The sequence below is a fragment of the Drosophila miranda genome, chromosome 3 (genome assembly GCF_003369915.1).
Source record: "Drosophila miranda strain MSH22 chromosome 3, D.miranda_PacBio2.1, whole genome shotgun sequence".
NCBI lineage: Eukaryota > Metazoa > Arthropoda > Insecta > Diptera > Drosophilidae > Drosophila > Drosophila miranda.
Window position 1 is genome coordinate 21,786,804 of NC_046676.1, and position 23,846 is coordinate 21,810,649.

Below are 23,846 nucleotides of genomic sequence, written 5' to 3' on the forward strand. Positions count from 1 at the left end.
TGTTTCGATTCATTTCTGATTCTGATTCGTTTGCTTGCCAGCGCTGCGATGCTAAATTTCGTTTTATATTGTTCTTATATTTTGATTTATACGCACACAAACGTGCTGGAATGCCGTCCTCTCGCACTCGCACTCGCACTCGCTCTCTTCCTTTACCGCCTGCCACCTTCGATCCATCCCTCCCTTGCCGAGCTCTTGATGCCATAATGTCTTCTTTTGTACTGCCATTAAATGTTTTGAAAATGTCGCCTCTCGAACAAATAAACTAACGATTTTAGATACAAAAGAAAGAAAGAAAGACAATTGCAAGCAGGAAGTCTGATTGATTGACTGATGGATGAATTGGTTGGTTGCCTGGCACTCCTTATCAGCATATCAAAAGATATCCTTCAAAATAAATGTCCATTAAATATAGATTTTATTCCATAGGCATTTTCTGTGTTTTATTAGAAGACGAAATTGTAACCCCAACAGACTTTCATGTGAGAGCTTTGAGATACGGTCTATATCTGAACGAAATGTACATAAGAATGGCCGACTGGCACGACAAAAGCAGGTTTAGCTCGTAATTAAAGATACTCTTTACTGTTTCCTAGACATAAATATATAGCTTACGCATCTGTCTCAGAAGATAATGAAAGACAAATAATGTTGTATCCCGACCTTGACTCCTCTCAACCTGGCTGTTCCAGCCATCTTTTGTCTGAATCTTGGCTGGATCGGACTGCAGTTGTCTACGTGTTGTGGTCGTAGGACACACCCTGATGTCTCACCCTCACCCTGGGCACACACACTCGTAAACACACTCGCCCACCCCCTGTCTGAGTTAACCCTTTCATCAATGGAAAGCCCCACAAGTGCAGAAGTTATGGCTCGTATTGTGTTTCGGCATCTGTGGCCTGACTATCCCCGCAGTTCTAAGAAATCTCTTGAGTAATGCTATCACCCGAAAATAAAATTTCAAAACAAAAGCAGACCACTGCCAGCTACGGCTAAGCAAACGTGCAATGCAAATGAATAAACCGAGCGAAGAAACACATATTATAATATTTTTATTGCTTCTTTATTTTCACTCGAGTGTTGTCCACTGACTCATGAGTTTTCGCTTGGATTCCAGCAGCCCTCTATCGAATCGAATACATTCATCCGGAGAGAAAGGATAGATGGACAGACATTTCATTTCAATTACCACAATACTGAAGCTCGTCCGAATCGACATGCCAGAAGGGCGGGCGGGACAACCAGACAGAATCCGATTTTGATTCTCAAAGCAGATGTCCATGTCCATGTCAAGCCCGATGCTCGTTGCCACTGACCCTCTCTGGCGACCGGGGCTGTCATTCACCAGTTGATAAAAATCCAATAAAAAGGCAACATTTTTTAATTTGCATGCTACGTACTCGTAAAAGCTGCAGTCCGAACTAGGGGCGCATCTATGGAGCAGTGTGGCGCAAGGCGGAAGGGAGAAGGGGGCCCCAACTAAGAGGAAATACATTCGAAATGTGACAAACAGCTAAAGATAGATTTTTATTGAAACCTAAGGAAAGTTCCCTCAAGGCAAATAGTCATGAAAATATGTACAACTTTCATTAGGGATATTTAATATGACAGTGATGATAAATGATAATCCTCTCTGAAATCTAACAGCAACTGAAACCATCAATATCTGACATAAAACTTACCTCCACAGCCCCTTTGCTAGTTCCACCCTTACCAAAGACCTTTACACAATCAGCAATCATTTTATGACTTTTAGCTATAAAATTCATAATTCTGTTTCGTTAAATTTAAGCATTGCAAACACGTTCACACGAGGGCAACGAACGCGACTGCGCAAAGAGCTTTAACATCAGAAAAAAATACAAAGAATATAATAAAATAAACAAAATCAAAAATATCCAAAAAATCGTCGACTAAACGAACCAGCGAACAGTGGACGACGTCCAACGGCCAATGGTCAGTGGTCAGTGGTCAGTGGTCCCTGGCCAGTGCGAGCCGGGCTTGGGCGCTGCACAATTACCAAAACAAAGAGCTGGCAGGAGGCAAACATAAGCGTAAACACGTGAACTGTCTGGCTATTTGCATTTGGCAAACAACAACACAAAATGGGAAGCTTAAATCAAGAATTCGGACTGCAGTTCTTTTGTGTTCAAGCCGAGTTAGGTGAACTTTCTGTCGGGGCTGTCGAAAGGAAGGGAGGAAAAGCAAGGTTCAAGAAAGGTTCACCTGGCCGCTGGGTTTGAGTAAAATAGAAAAATCCTTTGTGAAATTCGGGTTAAAGTAAAATCTGTATGGCGGGCATTCCAAAATAAATTCCTTGCATTGTTTCCTTTGCGTTGCGGCGGCCATTACTTTCGATGCATGTCCTTTTCCTGGTTCAATGGAACCCCAATATTTATTTTGGCTATATTTTATTTAATTGCGCATACGCCGCATATAGCAGCGGGACAACAACGGCGGAAAGCGACCAGAAAATTGCCATCATATTTCTGACTCTCGGCTGTCGCCTGTTGTTGCGTCGGCGGCTCCTGTTTGGCAGTCGCTGCACGTTCAGCATGCCGCATCACGTATTAATGAGTGCTGTCCCCCCTCCACCCTCTCAGCACCTCTCAGCAGCCACACCCACCCACACCCACACCCACACGCTGCTGGCATCCTTGGGGCTGAAATAATACTTATTGCACTCAGGTCGCCCGTGTAGACAAACAGTTATGGCATTTAATGGGTAGGAAAACATGGATCCATGAATCCAGTCATAATTCCTCCCCGACCACCTCGGGGCTCCCATTCCCATTGCAAGCCAACAGGAAAAGCAATCAAAAGCCAAAAGAATCAACTGCTCAGCCACTTGAGGCTCTGCCGCAGGCTCTGGCTCCATTGCAGGCGTGGGCGTCATTCCCCAGAGAGACAAGGGGACAAGCGATCCAAGTATTGGTAAATAATACTTCAGTTTATATTCATTGCAAAGTTGAATTGTTTATTGCACTTGGTGAAAACCGCTGATTAAATGCACGTCGATTGTCCGTCAGCTCCGCTTCCGCTGCTGGCTCGCCTTCCTCAATAGCCAAAGAAGTTGAAGCCGCAGAGCAGTTTGTCCGGCCTACGTATACGCAATATGCCAAACTGGAAGACAGACATATCATCCGCCGTATTCATGTCCAATGTCATCAGCTTCTCGGCGGCCAGGGGATGCCAAGAGCCGAATGTACAGGCGGCATTCATCTGAATACAAGCGAAATAATTGAATCAACAATTGAATCGAAACACTGCTGGGAGGAGCATAGAGCGAGGGTGGTCTACCTCCTTGCTGTAGTAGTGACAGCGTCCATTGAGCCGCGTGGAGGGAATGTACTCCACAAAGTCCACCTGAGGACAATGGGGCAAGAGCAGGGCCAGACCTGAAAATACATATATCAAAAGCGCCCAGAAGCAATCAAAATGCTCACCGATGAAACCCGAGCTGGGTGGATTACGCCTGATAGAACGGTTTCCGGCAAACATCTGCAGTGTCTGCCACAGTCGCCACACGGAGTGGGGATCAATAAGGAAGGCCCGCGACTTGGGATAGCGACGCCTATAGATCTCGTAATTGCTGAACAGGTCATAGTCCGCGCTGGTGAGCCAGTCCTCCAACGTCCCGTTGTACTTGCCTGGATCCCAGGCGGCGATCGTCACATTGCGAAAGATGGGAGCGTGGGCGAAGTCAAATTCGGGCTTGGTGACCACCTAAGAACAGAGGGGAGCAGAGGAGCACAGTTGTGGGGGGAGAGCACGGAAAATGCAAACGCAGTGCGAGTGCGGAACTGGGTTGTGGTGCAAGTTCGGGTTCGGTGCCACCTACTTGAGAATTCACCACACGAATTGTGGTTTTGCTGCCAACATCCACCTCGTGTCCTTGCGTAGGCGCATGATTGAATCGCATCACAATGTCGTGCGTGTCTGGGAACGAATCGAATGGAAATAAAGCAAAACGAAATTGGAGTAGACGGGTAAATCATCAAACTGATCATGATCATGAGCGGTTCTTCCGACTCATTGTGCATGCGTGCAGCTCGTTGCTGCTGCAGCTGCCTTACCGATGAAGCGACCCAGCTTGGAGCCCGCCAGGGAGCCCGCGCTGGAGACAATCGCACACGTCTTGATGTTCTTGATGTTGCGAAAGAGCTTCTGGCGCGGAAAGAGGCGGCCGAAGGGAACCTTATCAAAGGGTTTGTCTTTGCGGCGGAGTACCCGCACGCCCGCCTCCATGACCAGGCAGGTGGAGGGATAGTACTGCTCCTCGAAACTGTCCCCGAACACGGGCTTGTAGTCGACGTGGTACGGATTGGGCTGGGAGTCGTTGAAGGACTCGCTCATGGACTTCTCGAAGGTCTGGACGATGCGCTGCCGGAACTGCTGGGTCTTGTTGTGGCACAGCTCCGAGTACTTGTCGTGGCACAGGTACAGCTTGGGGCTGAGCGTCAGCTTCGTGTTCTTGGAGACCTTCAGCCGCGGATGGGGAGCCAGCTTGGAGGAGTTGATGGCCGGACTCTCGCGACTCTCCACAACGAACTTTTCGTTGGGATTCCATCGCACATGGAACACACTCCGCAGCAGTCGCCTCGACACATTTCCACGTCCGTTTTCTGGGGGAGAATCCAACCATTTTCGCAATTACTTTGCGCAAACGCTTTCACGCCATACGCACCGTTGACCGCCTCGGCGCTATTCACCTCACCCACGCCGGGTTCGAGTCTCGGCTGAGCTTTCGCGGCTCCTCCGATTTGTGCGCTGTGAATTATTAACGCGGCGCTCAGAAGGAGGACACCGAGTAGGGTCTGACACTGACCCGACAATGCGCGTTTCACTTGCCACATTTTCCACACATAATACCCCTTTCGGCAGTGTTCTCAATTAATATTTAAGTGGCTTAAGAGAAGTCTGGAGCTGTAGAAGAATTAAGTATTATATTAAAATGGTTTGCACATATTGCGCTCATTTCGCAGGAGTAGATTTATATGGATTTATTTATATGTTGAAAATTGACTGACTTAAAAAGGTTTTCTCTGATAACATCCGCCATATAATTAGTATATTCTTATAATCAATTAAGTGAAAAGCCGTGTTAATGCTGGTATTGTTGCAGAACTGCTAGTGTCACCTTTGACCTTCTAGCCATTCACAATTCATCTGAGTAGAAAACCATGTAGCTGTCAATTCCGCCAGCAGATTTGTTAACCATAATTCGAATGGACTGATTTGTACTCTTTTTCGCCTCATTTTCGAAAATTTCTGGTCGGCTGGTGCCAAAAAGCATGCAATACAAAACCGCACATGCTAATTACACAGTGGGGGGAAAAGCGAGTGGAAGCACAAACAATACTTGGGGACAGGTTGTGTTGACCGTTAACCGTTGGGTAGCGCCGCACTTTAATGGCTGGCAAATATTTAGCCAGAGGCAAGCACAAACACGCGAACGCACACCTGAAAAGCTACATACTCCTGAAATATACATTCGTATACACTCGCCGCCAAAAGTGCGTTCACTGGCAGCACGCGCAAAAGTTCGCAAAAATTACCGCTCAAATGGCGCTTACATCCGTATCCGCTGCTCGAACTTTCCCTTTCGCCAGTCGAAACCAATCTGAGTTCCGTTTCCCGGCCAGGCAGCCAGCCAGCCAGCCAGCTAGCCGAGCCGATGACCCGACGAGCCGAGAGATGAGCCAGCTTCGGCACTGGTGGCGGCATCCCGATGCTACTTGTCGGATCCTTCTTCCTCCCTTCGGCTCTGCGGTCTCCTCGGGCTCCTCCTCCTGTGCTGAGTTTTCCCTTCGGCTTAGCTTAATTAGAGTGTTGTTGCTTCTGTTACTGTTGCTGTTACTGCCTTTTGCCAGAGCCGTTAAGCACCTGCGTTGGGAGCGGGCGCGAAAAGTGAAAGTTACATAAAACCTATAGTCCTTTGCGGCCCCCCACAAGCCTTGGCACTTCAAAGGCAAATCCGTGAGAGATTTTTACACATGCCATTTACCAGAATTTACTAGGACTCTGCTCCAACCGACTTCCCGCAGCCCTCTGAGCATGAGCTGAAATTCCGGCCAAGTTTCGGTTTGATTGCAGGCACTTCGCTGGATTCTCCTTTGGGGAAATCAAGTTTTGACGACTGAGCCCGCGTTAGTAGGGATTATTTTGGCCATAAATTTGCGAAAACTAAGGCCGCGCAGTATTTTATAGAAATATTTGGCATGGCAGTGCGATCACGCTGTTCAACAGATGAGCCATCATTTCTACACCCTTACAGAGCGTTTTCTTAGTTTTTCCTGGAGCGAAGGAACACTTTACTATTTCTATATGTTAAAATGTGAAAAAAGTCTGCTAAAGTCAGTTGAACCTTGGCTGGTTTTTCCTTGCTTTCCTGGAAAATTCTCGGGAGTGTCATTAAGGACCTGCGTGGAGGTCGCCCTCGTCTACAGCCGCCCAGCCTTGTTGTGATCCTCCGCCGTACCAGAAGGAATTCAAAAGCGTGTTCTCGTATATATATATATTTGTTTTTTTATGTGTTTTTTTTTTGCTTTTTCGGCTTGAACAATAATTATTATTTTTGTAATCATTTATTATTCATCGTCATAATCATAATAATTTTTCTATACAAATACATTCAATAACAACAATTTTTTTTATTATATTCCTTTTGTTTTCTGCTTTGGTTTTACTTTTACGTCATTGTTTAATTATTTTACAATTACCATAATTATGCCAGTTGCCATTATTATTACATAGTATTACTATTTTCCATCTCTCGATAGTCAGAATTCAATTTCATTACTTTAGATAGTTTGGCTGGGGAATTTCCATTGTTTTCGTATTTAGATTTTAGCTTAAGGACTATGAAAATTTCGTTTTCCGTGTTCTATTTTTTTTTTTTGGGGTTTTTTTCGTTCTTTTTTGTTTGTTTTCTATTTTCGGTTTTTTATTACGCATTTTGGTTTGCATTCTTTTTTAACAACAAGTACAGAAGATTTCAGTTTATTTTTGTTAAAGTTCTTAGCTGTCTCATGTGGGATGTTAGATGTTAGATTTTTACTTGTTTTTATCAGTTTCTTCTAGGATAGTGTTATTTGGGAGGGGTGGCTGCAAACGTTTTCCCTCGGAAAACTCTATGGTTTGAGTAGTCGTTTTCAATGGATATTGTTTTTTGTTTTGTTTTGTTGTCTAGCAGCTTTGCTTCCTTTTTTATTTGTTTTGCTTTCATTTAATTAAATTAAATTTGTCTTGACTTGACGCTATGAATTTTCATGTATTATTACGCTTCCTCCTCGACTTTTCGACTTCTCTACTCCTCGACTTCTCGACTTCTCGGTTTCGTATTTGTTTGGCTTTCTGTGTTTTCTTTTTTTGATATCAAATACATTTAATATTTTTCGTTCCTTTTTTCCATGGCACACAATTATGTAATTTCGTACTGACCTAAAAAGAATTTTGGTTTTCGTTTTTAAAATTCTCTTTTGTTGTTTGATTTTTTTTTTACATATTTTAAATAGTTTTTTTTTTTGGTTTTTGTAGAAAATAATTGCTACCGTTTGCCATACATTTTGTTGCTGCAGCGGAGTTTTTTGTTTCATTATTGGTATCATTATTTTTTGGTTTTTGTTTGTTGTGGCAGCTGCTAATCAATTACAAAAATTATTGTATAATTCGTGCTAACTTGTTATTGATTCGGATGGGGACTGGAATTCGTTATTGTGTGTGGATCGCAGATGAGATGGTTTCAATGCGACTACTGCTGCCTGTTTGCCTGTTCGCTGCGGTAAAGTAATGTTCGCGATATAGTATAATCGTCGCTTGATCGGAGCTACGCTACCCCCGTTACTCACACAATTCAATTCAACTAGTTGTTTTCCTTGCACATTGAAAATTGTCTCGCTCTGGACACACACTCTCGCCCACCGTCCAACGTGTACAATTTATTAAATACATACATACTCTAAGGGAGACGTGGAATTGGAATGGGAATGGGGATCGGGATCGGGATTGGGATTGCCCGCCTCCGTCCACCGTCCACCGTCTACCGTCCACAGACCTCCTTCTACTTTCTCGTCCATTTATTGTTTACATTTAAATAAATTAACATTTAATTTATTATTATTTAGGCATCTATTCATGTTAACTATTTTATATATATCAAAAAGTTTTACAAAAGTACACAATAATTCATAACAATTTGCATTTCAATATGCGCGCAATTTGTGCCAGCGGCTCTCTCTTTCTGCTCTGTTTGTTTCGCCCCCCGATAACGGTGCTTGGCCTCTTGTTGTCTCCTTCTGTCGTCCGTCTCGCTTCTCTTAGAAATGGGTTGCATTCGCCTCAATGTACAGTTATCTCGCTGACGACGGAACGAGATAAGCGAAAAGTTTGGTTGCTAATGTAAATTCATAAATTTCGTGCTCTTCATTGAGTTGCGGAAAGAGTTTTACACAGACGGGGTCAACAATTGGGGAAAATCTTGTAAACGAAAATTCATGTAGGACAGAAACTCACAACCCCAGTTTCCAGGACATGAGGCCGTTAAAGGACATGAGGCGAATTGTTAATAGTTCTTCTCTATTTACAAATATTCATTGATATGGGGGCAAATCAAAGAAATCAAATGGATGAGAGGTCTTTGATGAATGCTACTACTTCTGTTTGTAATATCCTTTAGGTTTCTACAACAACATTAAACACAATCCATATACCATTCCTATTATTCTATCTCTTCCTAAAGTAATGCGTCAGTGTTGAAAGAAATTCGAAAACGGAACGGAAGAGTAAAAGAATTCAGGCTGAAAGTTGAGGAACATCACTAGTGGTAGACTCAAAAAAATTTTCGGTTTCTCTGCCACTGCCTGCAGTGGGCTAATATTAAACCTTTCGTTAACAGATCTCGGAATGAATTTGGGAAATGTCCAAAGCGTTTAGCGATGATGCGGTGAGTAGAAACTAACTAAACTAATTATATTGTATAAGAGTGCTTAAGGTATATGTATGTGTGTATGTGTTTTTTTTTTTGGCGAGTGTGCTCTATCAGAGTGACTTTCTCATACTGTTTCGTACTTAGCTTCATAGTTAATTAGTTAATACCAAATACGACTATTTATTTGAATATTTCTTAAGGGCTTAAGTTTGGTTTTCCTCCATTTTTTTTCCTTTTTCGTTTTTCGTTTTTCCTATAGTTTTCCATTTCTGCAAGTTATGTACGATAAATTGATAATTTATAAATATATACCTCGCAAATGTATTACATATGTATACGCTACATAGAGTTCACTTTATTACAAAAATTATTATTATTCATTACTATTATTATTCATATAGTAGGTATGTTGTTGTTGCTGCTGTTTGCCTTTCTCCTGCCTATCTCCTGCTGCTGTTTGCGTTGCATATTTTCCTCTCTATTCCTATCGTATATATAAACATATATACGTTAATGGGGCGCATGGATCATGGCTCTATATGCTGGTAATGCTTCCGTATGTGTCCGAATCCTTTAATGAACCTTAAAGATACTTTTTACTGTGCGCTTTGCATGCCTCTTTCGTCCTCCCTGGTTTTATTTTCGTTACGATTCGGTTCCCTTGGGTTTTCAAATCAAATCGTGAACCACATCAGGCTTCTGTTTTAAAACTAAATAAAGACAATTCTTAGACACGTTTGCGGTTGTTATTCTTGTTATTTTCGTCTCGTTAATTGATTAATTAATTCGTTAATTAATCGCTCCCAACCCACATCTCTGCTCCTTTCTCGACTATAGTATTTCATATATAATATATTCTTTTATATTTCGTTAAACTAATTTTAAGTAAAGTTCACGTTTCGTTTTTGGTTTTCTTTGAAAGGTGGTTGATACGCGGCCTATACGTCAATTTGTTAGTGAAATTGTATTTTCTCCCTTCTTCTTTTTTGGCTGTCGTCGTGGGTTTTTCCGCTAATTAGTTTAGTTATGCCGTTGTTTTTTTTCCTCTTTATTTTCAAAATTTCTTTGTTATTCTAGTTGTAAATTATTCCGTTTTCCGATTCCGTTTCCGTTATTTGTTTCATTTTTAGCTAACCTAAAATTTTCGTATTTGTTGTTCGCCAGTAATTAAATTAATAACTATTTTTTGTTTCGCTTCGTTTCGGTTCCGTCTGTTATACTCGTACTTACATACATACATGTACATATATGTATATATCATTGTTTAGTTCCATGCTCCTGTTAAATGTTGTTGTTTTTTGTTTCTGTATCTCTGTTATCATTTATCTAAAAAACCTATTCTTGTGGCAGTTGCTTTTTGTTTAATTAAATATTAATATTCTTTGTTCTAGTTGTAATAAAATATGCTATTTTGTTTTTTTTTTTTTGTTTGTTTTTGTTTTCAATGGAGATTTATAATTCATGTTGGTTTTTATTTCACTTGAAAGAGGACCATAAATATTTATGTGGTTTTCCTTTGCTTTGGTTTTACGTCTCGTTTAATTCGCTTTTCCCGCAGTTTTTTACTCGTTTTTTGCTGGTTTCTATGAGCTGCTTTTACCTCTCAACTTCTATTATTTATCATTTCGGGTTTAACTATCATTAGATTTTCCTATAGAGAGAGGGCAGTACGAGCAGGGCAGCCATTGGTTTTCCATCGTTTTGCAGGCACTATAAGGCGCCGCTGCCCACAGTCCGCCACTCCCCCTCCCCCTCCCCCTCCCGCTGCCCCAGCCACCATCTCCGCCACCAATCGTTGATGTTGTAGTTGTAGTAGTAGAAATAGCGATAGTTAATAGTCCTAGTGCACCCCTCCCTCGTCTGCGACGCTGACATCCCCCACCTCCGCCCGTCCCCGCCTGGCCAGCTCCAACTCCACCTGATTCTGATCCTGATCCTGACTCGTAATCGTACTGGATCTAAGTCTCTATAGTTAGGCATGGTTATACGACCACCACTACCTCTCGACTCGCATTTAAACTTACTCCGGCTACTAAAGTACCGTACTTTGCTACACATTTGCCTATGAGTATTCAGTGGTCTCACCGACCACGCCCACATCCAAGCATTCGACCCGGAAGCAGCTCCAGCCTCAGCGCTGGCCTCAGCCTCGGCTTCTGATTGGGGAGCCTTTTCCTTGCATTTTCCATCGACGCTTTGCTGGCTGCTCCTGTTCCTGTTGCCACTGCTGGCACTTCCAGCGCTGTTGCCGCTGCCGCTGCTGGTGCTGGTGATAAGCTCCTGCTCGTGGCAGCTGGCCTCGCAGTTGACGCACTGGCGACCACGGCCGCGCTGCCCACAGACGCCGCTCCAGCTCCAGCTGCAGCTCCAGCGGTTGCGGGCCGCCCCACAGCTGCTGAGAAGGCCGAGCAACGCACTCAGCCAGACGAGCAACTGCGTGGGTGGTGCCGCGGCCTCTGTGCCCGAGGCATAGTACGGGAATGTGCAGCGAGTGGTGACGGCTGGCACGGGGGCACAGTTGCCGGACACCGGCGCCTTGGGCATCTCTCCGTCCTCGTCGTAGTAGTAGATGCTGTCGAGGCGTGCATAGTACGGCAGCCGCTCCATCAGCGACTCCATGGCGTCCTGCTCGCTGTCGCGCTCCTTTGTCACGTTCCTCAGGGCCAGAGCCACGCTCTTGGCCCGGGCATGCTCGCCGGGGGGAGAGCTTAGCGTGAGTGTTATGTTGTGGACTCGGCGGGTGGAATTTGCTGCCACATCGCTGGGGATCGCTCGGGGCGGGGGCGGGGCAAAGTCCCGACAAACGGTGCACACTCCGCTCGCGGCTCCATTGCAGTAACTGTAGCAGCAGTCGTTGGGGCCGTAGCTGGACTTCTTCAGCTGCTCCCCAGTTTCGGGTATATTTTGATCTGCAGCGGAATCAGCATGAGGTTTTGTATCTTGAGAGGGCATATTTCAGGGGCTTACCTAGGCAGAGAAATGTCGGCTCGCCGGCATACTGGGTGGGCAGCGCAGGGGCGCGGTCGGCGGGCAGCAGATAGGGGCACTTTTGTTCCACAGTTTGGCAGACGCTCAGGCAGGGCCGGATGCGTCGTCGCTTGCGGAACTCTGTCTTGCGTGTTGATCTGCGGTGGTAGGGAGATGGCAACGAATTATCTTTCTGCATGGGTCTTTCCGGGGGGGGCGGAATTTTCCGGGACGACTTACCTCTTTTGAAGTTTTGATATCACTGGATCCAAGGCTCTGGGATCCGCATTATTGGCAGTCGATATGAAATTATTGGATTGTGTTTCAGCCTCAGCCTCAGCCGCGGCCACGGCAACTGGCCCCTCGCCTCCATCCTCCACTCCCGCCGCCACCTGGCTCTGGTGGGGATTAGACATGCCAACAACATCATAGAATGTCTGAGCCAGATCCCTGCCAATCGCATCCTCCACATTGCGGTCATTGTCCCCGTTCACGTTCACGTTTGCGTTCGCGTTTTCCTCGTTCCCATTCGCCGTCGAGCTCTTGTCAGACTTCTGATTAATCTGACGCTCGTTCATGTTATTGCCGTTATTTGATTTATTGTTATTGCTGATTAATTTCAGAGATTTATGCTTGATTCCGTTCGCTCCTCCAGCTCCACCAGCTCCCCCTCCCTCAGTCCACGTTGCACTCCACGCCGAACGCTTGTTTTTGCCCGGGGTTTTCGCATTGCTACTCTGCTCATTCCCGAGTGGCGCAACGTCCTTTGGCTCGGCAAAATATGGCACCAGCGTGCTGCACACCCAGCGACGATATGCTTCCTGCAGAAAAACAAAAAACAAACAGTTAAAAATGTACATCAATAATGGAAATTCCCTCGGTCACGTTTATACTTATTATGTCGATCAAGATGGGGAATTGTGGGCATTTATGCTGATGAAATTAATTATATAAGTATTGGCTAGATGAGAGATGGGGAGGGGATCATATGTGGCTTATCCATGCTACAGATTTATAGGTTTCTATCGCTTATGCCACACTCTTTCGGTAATGGAGTATCGATCGATGTGGCTCCATCCCTCACCAGACAAATGTTTTGCATACTTTTGCTTGTAGCCCAACAATTAATTCGGAAATTTCCCTTGAACTAGTGGAATCACAACCCACTCCTCCATATTAGTTCTGAAACTGTCCATCGTTTTGCTCCGCCTTCCTTTCCTCGCCCTTCAATCATCCCCGAATGTTTTTCATTTAGCTGCCAATTTGTTGCCAGGTAGGAAAAATATTTTGGCTTATGCTTTGCTGATGTCGATTCTGGTTGTTTGGCGCTGGATGCTGCTGTAGTTGTGGTTGTTGGTTTTTGTGATTTTTCAATTTTCCCCAATCTATGTGTTCTGCAGCTGTTTTGCTCAGGAATTTTCTGGTCAGCTCTGCTCTAAGCCCACATCCACACCCACACCTAATATCCGGAACACCATAACTGTTGGTCAAAGGCAAATACCAAACAAACAACTCTGTTCTGCAGGCCTGTACAGATTTTTTGGCTTTTGGATAAAATTTAAGATATTTTCCAACATTTCTGTGGCTATCATTTGTATCATCATGGGACTGCCATTACATTTGGCAGGATGAACTCTGGACCCCACTCTCAGTTAGGTTTACAAATGCACCAGTATATACACACTCGTATGTACATATGTATGTAATTTCTAGTGCTGAAAAATATTGGCCGTAACCAGTGACCAGTCCAAAAGGCAGAGCAGCTTCTCGATGTATGCATTCTGGATTTGTATGCATTTATACAGGCTCTTGATTGCCTCAAGTTAAAGTGCAGCAAAGTGCATTGATTGCTTCAATCAATTATACCAATTGTATGTGTAGATGCGAGCGTGTGCGGTGGAGAGTGTGGCATGTGCCGCAATACAAAGCACAGCATGGCAAAGGCCAAATGCAAACACAACACTAATTGAATTAACCACTACTTCCACACCCTTCCAGCCACGCCCTGTCTGCCTTTTGGTTATAATACTCCTTGGGTTCGGCTACGCCGTGATAACCGCAAAGGCGTGCAATGCATTTATAAATTACGTATACGCAACGCTGCCCTGCGGCCGAATGCAATTGACGACAGCAACATACCCACCACCACCACCTGAATTGGCCATGTTAACTACATATTTCTGTTTGCCGCTGGGTCCAAAAGACGTGGATACTTATGACCAGCGCCCACTAATTAGGCGGCGAAATTAGGCAAATACAAAGTCAATTTTAGATATCAGACTTCTGAGAGAGGCCCATCAGCCTTTTCTTAATGGATGGATTGGAAGGTAAACTTTAATATATCGTAGATTTGATTTGGCTCTCGACTCTTTGCCTTTTCAACAAACAAAAGGAAAAGCCAACAACTCACTTTGTGCTATTGAACTGGCAAAATAATTCCAATCCAACGTGCCTGTACCCACATATGTACTTATTTAGTAGTCATTTAGGTCTACGTCTACATACCCGTACTTTCCCCTCGCTATGGGTATATGGAATTGCCTCGACATTTGTAAGTAGTTCATCAAGAACTACATATACTCATTTTGTTTTGGCCCTGAAAGACAACGACCCCATAAACTCAGCGAGCGAATGACATTAAACCATAAACAGATACACAAACACAATACACAAATATCCACATAGTAGATATAGAGACATATTACTTATGTATGTATATTCTGTAGGTACATATTTCTGAAGGCGTCTTTTTGCGGCTGTTGGGGCCTGTCGCTATCGTTTGACATCTCCCCCTCATGTAGACAACGTGCGAAATTATTATTTAATTACAAAAAGTATTTTTCATTAATGGGACACCATCGTGGGGCGCTCCCTGTCCTGGAGCACCCTGTCCTGGCACGTGGAGTACAGCTGCACCAACGACACTGGAATAGGAAAAATGCAGTAAAAGCGAACCCAATTAGAGGACGCAGCTGCTAACGCAGTTGACGAAAGTTAATTGGAGCCTGTTGAGTGAGTCGCCACGAGGCCATGTATAGCCACCGTCTATGGTATCCGCAAAACCAACTTCCAAACCGAAGTCAAAAACCAGCCAATCCCCATGGACGAAGGAGAAGAAGGTACATGAGGAAAGTGGATTTAAAATCATTCCCAACAGCTCCTCTGGCCACACAGCGAAATCCGGTTAAGCCTGCCTTCATTTAAATGCGAGGCGCAAAAGTCATTCCACACCCACGAAATCCCGATTTTCGTCGTTTTCATCCATTACTCCTACATGACACCATCACCATCACCGTCAGCATCAGCATCAGCATCAGCATGCAGCCTGCAGCATTGATGGGTCCGGGATGTGGGATGTGGGATGGACAGACATACATGTGTACGTATCTATGTAGGTATGTATGTGGGGGTAGGATGAAACCGGCAGAGTGCGGCATATGAGGCCAGCAAATACGCAGAGCTATGCCTGTCCATCGATGTGGAACCTTCGCGCGTCCCTTTCTCATCCTATGTGTCACCGGCACTTGCGCCACCGCGTGGTATTGGCCTGTCCCTCTGGCTGTGTGCGGGATTGTGGCTCTGAAATTGGGAAACTCAATATGTGATAATGAGGGAAGGCAGGCAAGTGCGTGGGCTGGTCCAGTCAAAAATGGTTTAATTGGAATATGAGTACATTGTTCGGACAGGGCAGTGGCTTTTTATATTCCATTCAAATTCCGGCGATTTTCTCAGAGAGAGAGCGAAAGAGTTCATCAAATATTTGCCATTTTTACAGCCCTCCATATCAATAAGAATAATGTTTATGGTACCTCCGAAGTCGTCCCACTATCGAACGTTTTTCGACCCAAGTCTCCCCCGTCGTCACTCGTAAACATTAATAGCTAACCCAAGGGTTAAGGTCATGCAGGACAAAGTGGAGGTTGCCCAGGGATGGGGTCATGTCATACTCGACAAAGAAAAGGCCAGAGAAGACCCTGCCACTGACCAGTCATCGGTCAGTCAATGACCGTTTCATATGGCAAATAATTGAATTTTTCTTTTTTGCTTTATTTTTCAAAGGGGAGTAGAAAAGAAAGAAAAATATCTTTTATATTTGCCAAACGGAGCAGACATTGCGTGGGGCTTGATTTACGAGTTTTCAAATGGCTGGTTGCTGTTTTTGCCGTCGTAGGTTTTTACTATCATAATTTCATAAGCCGTTGAACCAAAGAAATAACACAGACACGAAAAAATAATCATAAATATGTATTGAAGTAATCCATCCACATCGCACCACAGAAAGTGTGGTGAAATGAAATCGATTCTTATTCAAGCAAAAATAACATTTTTTGAACGATAAATATCGATAGTTATTTTAAGTGTTAAAACGTACCACAATTTATAGCCATTTACCACTAGGATAAATTGCTTGTTGTTTGCCTTTTGTGTAACGCTTCTTGGCTAATTATTCTCGTTGGAGAGAGCGAAGAGAAAACTTTCCATTTGCTGAGAGGGTGAAAGCAAAAGTGAAAGTGCCATCGGTGTAATGACCAGCCAAATGAGAACAACTTTGTTTGCCCTTGCATATTGTTTGCGTTATCGATCCCCGCCCCTTTCACCGTGCTCTGCCACTCGACACAAGCCAATCCACAATTCGATTGGCTCGGTTGAGTGTATCAAAGTTTATGCTCCTGCATTGGCCTTCAAATTCATTCGCAAACTGGCTGAAACATAAATATTTTATGGCTTTCTAAGCGCACTCGCTTCGATGCTAGTTTCAGACAGGCGATGGAAAAAACCAATTCAGCAGGAATTTAATACACTTTCATTTCGGTCCTGGCCGGGACCGGGTCCGGGTCCGGGTCCGGGTCCTTGTTGTGGTCCTGTGGTCAGTGTGTTATGGGAACGTGACTGAATTGGGCAAAAGATTTGCGCAGCACACAAAATGCCATGCCATGGACGATGTAATGTAATTGATATGGCCACACACACACACATGCTCCCTCAAAAGCTACATATTGGGGGGGTGGCTCCACCACCTATAAGCCACCTCCCCCCACCTCCTTGTCGTACGATTCCACGTTAGGCTCGTATGTATGCAAATAAGTTATGATTTGATTTGTACCATTGCAGCAAATTTATGAGTAGTAAGAACCCTGCCATTACGGATGCCTCGACTTTTTTTTTGGCTCGGGTTCGGCTTCGGGTTCGGGCCTGGTTCTGGCTCTCGAGCTCATGTTGTTGCCAATTTGCATAATGGCTCACGAAACGTTGCGTGCCTGCATGTGTGCGAGTGCTACAGATTTGTATATGTACATATGTGCAAATTTAAAATACATTTATTAAAATTCACTCCATAAATAACAATCAACAATGATTTTTACAGCCATTAAATGTAAATGCGAAATATCTCTGGTTATTGTTTCGCCCAAGTGAATACTTCAATTATGTGCAGTTACGATGTCTTTTTTTTATGTATTAAATGATGCTCTCAATACCCTTACAATTCGGGGCAGGTAAGTTCTTTTGAGGTGAAGGTACAAAGGAAGGTATACTGCATACTATCCTAAGGAACACTAAACACTAACCGTCAGCCCCAAATCACGGACCAAGACCAGTATGTTTCGATATTCAAATGTAAAATATGTAAATTTTGCAATTTTGCTATATTTGAACCGTCAATTGAGCCAATACACAAACTTTTTTCAGAGATAAATTTGTCTGGATTACTCGCAAATTGTGTATCTTAAATTTGTGTGGGAGAAAGAAGTCGTGGCGAAAATTTGTGTCCAAATGTTGTGGCTTTATATCTTAAGGTCTGCGAGAACACGGACTGATAAATTATACGCTTCGAGTACTGGGTGCAAGTCCACGTACCCAATAGTGGCTATCCGGTTTCCCTTTACGGAGGCGGCGAAAAGCAGCCAGAAACTGCAGCCAAAGTATCCATTTGATCACATACAATTACAGCAGTGCAGATGCACCAAAGAGTGTGTGTGTGTGTGTGTGCTGGTCTGTGGTTGTGCGAGGGCGCGGTCTGGTGGTGGGCGAACGCTCTCCGTGTGTTTATTTTGTTAACCAGCACAAAAGTGCCTTGGCCACGCTCGCACTCGCACTCGCACTCGCAGTTGCAGTCGCAGTCGCAACGCACTTGACCAACTGTGGCACGTGTTGTCGCATTGGCAATAAGCACAGCAGGCACTGCCCCACAATCCAGCCACCCACTCGCACTCACACTCGCACTCGCACTCGCTCTCCTTCCCCGGCCCCGTCTCTCTGTGGGCGTCGCTTTAGTAATGCTTTTGCTTTTGGTCCAAGGATAAACTTTTATTTTCCAACCATTTTCCGAGTGTCTGTGTGGGTGATTGTGCATGTGTGTGTGTGTGTGTTCTTCAGGAGCAGTTTTTGCAGCATGCACCCACCGAGCAGACCCTAGCGATGTTGCAAGAGCCATTATGTATACTCCACCCTTTCGCCCTGCCCATCTTATGGCCAGCACTTTCTTTCTCATTCCCTTATTTTTCTGGTTCTCGCTCTGTTACTGTTTCTGTTTCTGCCTGGTTCATTGCTTCGTTTGTTTTTTTGCCACACGGTCACGTGTTACCATCAGCGCGACTCGATTTTGCAAGGAGAGTGCAGCACATAAAGCTGCGATACCTCTGCTACCCCATCACCCCATCACCCCACTGATGGGGTGCACTCGTACTCTCAGCTGCCACGACGTGCTCTGGCCAGCACGCACAAATTTAAAACCACAAAATCCCATAACAAAATGTCAAAAGCTGTTGGCGCTTTAACAGGGCTAAGAGATAAAGAGAGAGAGAGAGAGAGAGAGACAGAGAGTTGTTCGAAAAGGGTGTCAGTGGAAATAATCATAAACATTTGTGGCACATTTGTTTAGCTGCTGTCCGCCGTCAAACCTGCTATGCCCTCATAATTGTCTATTGTCCAATACAGTATATTGCTGTTCATCTATCGGCGGCTCTTTTTCTCCGCCTCGTTCCATCCCTTTTTGTGTCTGGCTAATTGGGCAACAAAATGCCGCCCTAGTGAATTTTTAATTGCCTGTCAAGGCTCGCCAAAAGCATTTATTTCGCATTGTGCATGCAATATATGAGGTAGGTACACATTTGTATACATCTATTTTTTACACCATTTTTCCACAGATTGTGGGTAAATTTTTCAATTAACATGTTTGCTTTGAGCCCGTGGCTGTCGACTCTACTCCTTTAATTTTGGTTTATCCTTTTTTATGCAACGCGAAAGTGTCCAACCTGTCCAGGCCGCACGGTCTTTGTCGTGGGAAAGGGCTGGTGGGCGGGTGAGGAAAATTTGCATATTTAAGTGAAATTTACGTTGTGGCTGATGTGGAATGTTTATGACGGATATGTTGGCTGACAAGTGTTGAAATTTATGTACACAGACACTGCATACATGCATACACATTAAGCCAAACACAAACATACACATACGCACACATCTAGTCCCGCATTCGTGTACACTGAGGGAAATAAATAGGCTTTTCAAATCTAGTTTCCAGAGGCTGTTCGGGCAGAACAGAACTGATTACCGAATATTTATACTTAGATTAAAATATGAATGCTATCTAATCGAAGAATTTCACTTAAATTTTGAAATAAATATATAAATATAAATAAAATATATTTTATATATAAATTAACTATTTTCAAATTAAAATTAAATTTGTTTCCTACCAATTTAATTAAATATATTTAGATCAAAGTTGAGTCTATTGAATTGTCTTTAAAATTCGAATATTTAATTATGATATTTCAAGATCATCTCTCTCTGCGGTTTAAGTTTGGCTGTTCAAAGGTACTGGAACTCTTGGTTTGGCCAAACCCACTTGGTTTGGCTTCCATTTTCAGGAGAAAAAACATACGAGCGTGTGTTTTTTTTATTTTTCCTTTGGCGCAGTGCACGGGGCATCTCAAAAGCATTTTTCTTTCAAAACCTTTTCTAATTAGCATTTAGTCTCTCCTTTACGATCCGAGCGTTGGTCCATAACCGAGCTGGACCTCGGCTCAGCTGTGGGTCCACACATTAGTTAGCACTTAATTAGAGGGTCTCCATTTGTCTGGGAGATTATGACTAATTACGCAAGCTCTGGCATTCCAGAGATACCCACGTATTAGGGAGATCTTTTCAGATTTAATCTTTCTTCGATGCTAGTTTTTGCGCCCTGTCCACTACCCCAAGGACAGGAGCCCCGTCCCCCAGTATCCTAGCTAAATGCAATGTTTAGTTTATTTTGCAGCTTCCGTCCGGTCGAGTCAGTCAGGCGTTGACTGTACTGATGCACACACACGGACTGGGGCAGGGGCATAGCACGAGGCAGAGCCGCGTCGGATCCGCCTGTTTGTCTGTGCACTTCCCATCGCCATCGCCGGCCCATTGTGCCACGTCTGCTGCCTCTGCAGCCCATCCTCTGGGCCCCCTTTTACTGATTTGACAATTCAAATACAATGCATGCCAGTGGCACATACATACAAGTAAATACACAAATGCGATGTCCTGGCCTGGAAGTCAATTCCTGTATGTCTATGCCCTGTCCCTGCGTGTGTGTGTGTGGCTGTGTGGCAGCCACGTCTGCAACATTTTCCTCTTACCCCATAAGAATGCAGCCAGGCCAGCCCAGCTCTTTCAATGGACTAAAAGACATTCAATTCAGCCATGTTGGATGGCGGCAGGGCCTTGCTTCACGTTTCAATTATGCAGCGTCCGCAATTCCTTGAAAGCCGCTTAAGTGACGGAACATATGAATCGAAAGTTTAATTAAAAACAAGTCGCGCCATTTCCCATCGAACAATGTCCATATAGTGGCAACCCGATATGCAACATGTGAACATTAAATGGGAACTTGAACCAATCAACCATGTCCACCGGCAGAGCTTCCCAGGTACATTCAAATGTTCATTTTTCTGGGAAAATGTTCGAGATGGAAAGTGTAACCACTACACCGGCAGTGGTCAGGTATTCAAGTCCTTGAGCAGCTCAACATATGCTTTCGTGTACATTTGTATGGCCATGTTAACACTCTCTGCTTTAAAGATGTGATAATATGTTTAATAACTTATACAAAATAGTCCGTGAATAGTTTTGGAATATGGCCACCATCAGGAGAGAAAGCCGTAGGCGGAACGATGCTAAAACCAACTAATTTGCTCGTTAAGCTGAGACCGAGGCTGAGTCATTGGCAGCTCATTAAAGACCCGAAGAGTGGGTGTGGCATAATTTTTGTGGCATCTCACATGCTGGCCGCCAAAAGAAGAGAAGAGACCCAACCGAATGTAGCCAGAGATGCCAGCGGGGTACTGGAGTGGAGTGGAGTCGGTGGGGGTGGAGAGGGCAGTGCTTGGAGTGGCGTGTATCTATGACGTCAGCCTATGCAGCAGATAGATAATTCATTTGCCTTTGTCTCGTTTGGGGTTCAGTTTTTGGGTTCGATTTTCACTTTTGCCAGAGCGCAGACAAAGGAAAGGAAAAAAGAGAGAAGGATAGAATAGAGAGAGGATACAGAGAGAGAGAGAGAGAGAGAGAGAGAGAGAGAGAGATGAAGAGAGCGAACGGGACAGAGCTTAAATTTAAATAAATGCTTTGAAGCACACTAAAAGCGATTTATCTTTGTCGATTGTGGATTACGAACATGGCTATCCTCTATCCCCATGCTGGTACCGCTGGCTGCTCACCCTCAACCTCGTCCCCCTCCCGCCACAGATCCCTGAAATGAGGGGAAAAAAAACATTTTTCATATTGTGTCAGCAACGAGACTCTTCGACCCTCTCTCTCTCTCTCTGTGTGTGTGTGTGTGTATATCTGTGATGGTGCGTCTGTTTGGACAAAGAATTGTCAGTCAACGCAGAAGGAGGTAGGAGTCCCCCAGAAGCAGCTGCTGCCCCTGCTACCCTTTATCTAAGAACTCTCTTTTTCTCTCTCCCTCTCTCTCTCTCTCACTCCTACTGTTTGTACGTCCGTCAAACCGACCGTCTGGGCCCTGCTCATCAGGCGCTTCGTTTTATTGATTAATCGTTTGCTGCTACTTTGCCAACTGCTGCTGCTTCTTGTTCTGTTTTTGGTCACATTAGCGCCTCATCGACCACTTCTTCTTCCTTTTGCCCCCTGTTCTTTATGCTGTGCAAGGAGTACTTCTTCTTCAACCAATTGGCCAATTTTGCGCTGCATCGCTCCATCCATTTTGTGGGCTTTAACAGGAACTTTCTCCACTGCCCTCGCAGCGGATACGCAATTTTTATTGGAGGGTGGAAGAGAAAGAAAGTTTCTTTGAATGAAAGGAGAGGGTAGGAGGGGGGGAGAAACTTTGAAGTCAGAAAAGGGGCACCCAGATGATGTCTGTTTGGAGGGGCTTCCGGGAAAACGATTCAATTACGAATCGATAGTTTCCTTTCCCAAGCAAATAGATGGCGAATGCCATCATCTGTGCTCCGTTGTAATACTCCCAGATCTTTCCTGCTCAACTAAGGTGTAGTGTATGTATGTGATTGAACTGATTGAAACAGTGTGTACACTACGAGAATGGAGAATCTTTCTAAGACTAGAGTCTACCATTTGGAATCTCCTAAAAGTCCTGTGAACATCGATCAACTACGTCCAATCCATCAGTCTCAAAAACATTTATAGATTCCATATATACAACCTATCCACCTTCGGGCAAAGAATACAGAATCCTTTCGGCCTTTTCTACGAGTACCGTGTTTTATAAATGCGCCATGTAAAACATGTACTTGTGGCATGAACCACAGCACTTATCCGCATCTATTTATGTATGTATGGAGAGTCAACCCATCTTTAATCCCCCTTGAACCTAAGTAGATTCCATCAATCTGGAATCTGTCGCCAGATGCTTCCACCTTTCTCGGGATTATCTGAAGGATCCAGCACCCACACAAAAGTCGATAAATTATTAGATTGAAAATGAAAGCAAACGAAATGAGAAGAGTACAAAAAACGTGCAAACGGAAAAAGGCAATGGAAAAAAAAGGTGGAAACCAAAGTTGAGCTTACCAAAAGGGAAAAAGAATACAAACAAAAAAGATTATTGGAACACCGGAAAGTTTTTTCCTTCTTTTTCCATGTTTTTTTCTGTTGTTGTTGCTGTTGTTTCTGGCTGTGTCGTCTCGCACATGTGTCCAGCCGCAGAATGTGAATGGTTGGCGGGGATGGCGACGGCGAGGACAAGTAGCAAGGACTGGGGCTTGAAGAGTGGAAAGTGGAGCCAACAAAACGTCGCTGTAGTGTAATATAGCTCGGTGTTGTCAGCTGTCGCCAGTCGACAACAGCGGCCGCAGCAGCAGAAGCAGCAGCAAAGCGTTTATGGCCCAAACACCTAAGCAAATATGAGATTGAAGTGTGTGTGTTCTAGTGTGTGCATGTGTGGGTGTGGGTGTGCCTGTGTGAGGGTGTTGTACATAAGTGAGAATGCGTGTAAAGTCTGTGTAATCAATCATTTATGAAATTACGCTACTTCCGCTTTTGACAATTTTCTTTCAACGACAAACGCTCCTCCCCCCACCAATAACATCCACTCCCACTCACTTCCCCGATGACGTAAGGTTATGTGATATGTGTGTGAGTGTGTGTGTCTGTATGTGTCAAATGCAAATTTACACACACTAAAGCCCTGAGTGGGTGTGAGTGTGGCTGAGGGTGTGTGGGTGTGGGTGAAGTAAATGAAACACACGCGCCTTAAAAGCAAAGCAAAAAAGTTAGCGATAGGCTGGGGGGGGGGGGGAAAGGAAAACAAAAATCCTCCACATCAAATCGAAATCTTCGATGGGAATAGATTATGGCCCACAATAAAGTGTGTTCCAAACAAAAAACTTACTAATACTGCTCTACATATGGATGTATTGGATGTATGTGTATGTATGAGTATAAATATAGGAGGAGGTGTATAAATGTTGCCTGGGGGCCAACAACAAACAGGAACTGA

The 23,846-nt window shown here is 44.3% G+C and overlaps 2 protein-coding genes across 5 annotated transcripts in view; both read right to left on the reverse strand.

The window, feature by feature from the left end:
• Positions 1 to 2,957: 2,957 nt before the first annotated feature.
• Positions 2,958 to 6,528, reverse strand: LOC108158215 (beta-galactoside alpha-2,6-sialyltransferase 2). Its single transcript, XM_017290438.2, has 7 exons — positions 5,577 to 6,528; positions 4,688 to 4,926; positions 4,077 to 4,625; positions 3,842 to 3,939; positions 3,447 to 3,726; positions 3,301 to 3,398; positions 2,958 to 3,222 (listed from the first exon to the last, which is right to left on the reverse strand). The coding sequence occupies exons 2-7, from the start codon at positions 4,854 to 4,856 to the stop codon at positions 3,058 to 3,060; spliced, it is 1,359 nt and encodes a 452-aa protein (XP_017145927.1). The 5' UTR covers positions 4,857 to 4,926; positions 5,577 to 6,528; the 3' UTR covers positions 2,958 to 3,057.
• Positions 6,529 to 6,761: 233 nt separating this feature from the next.
• LOC117188158 overlaps positions 6,762 to 23,846 on the reverse strand; it is a 35,743-nt gene continuing 18,658 nt past the window's right edge. For all 4 annotated transcript variants that reach the window (XM_033391578.1, XM_033391580.1, XM_033391579.1 and 1 more), the window contains exons 4-6: positions 12,137 to 12,717; positions 11,897 to 12,054; positions 6,762 to 11,838 (exon numbers count right to left, since the gene is read on the reverse strand). In XM_033391578.1, the coding sequence (XP_033247469.1) occupies positions 10,640 to 11,838; positions 11,897 to 12,054; positions 12,137 to 12,717 (1,938 nt within the window). In that variant the 3' untranslated portion in view covers positions 6,762 to 10,639. The remainder of the gene's footprint in view (positions 11,839 to 11,896; positions 12,055 to 12,136; positions 12,718 to 23,846) is intronic.

Bases quoted from the DNA above. Each gene is read 5' to 3' on its own strand.
- LOC108158215 (XM_017290438.2), bottom strand. From the start codon at position 4,856: ATGTGGCAAGTGAAACGCGCATTGTCGGGTCAGTGTCAGACCCTACTC. The intron at 4,626-4,687 runs GTGCGTATGGCG...ATTCTCCCCCAG, and splicing joins TAGCGCCGAGGCGGTCAACG to AAAACGGACGTGGAAATGTG. The intron at 3,940-4,076 runs GTAAGGCAGCTG...ATTCGTTCCCAG, and splicing joins CAAGCTGGGTCGCTTCATCG to ACACGCACGACATTGTGATG.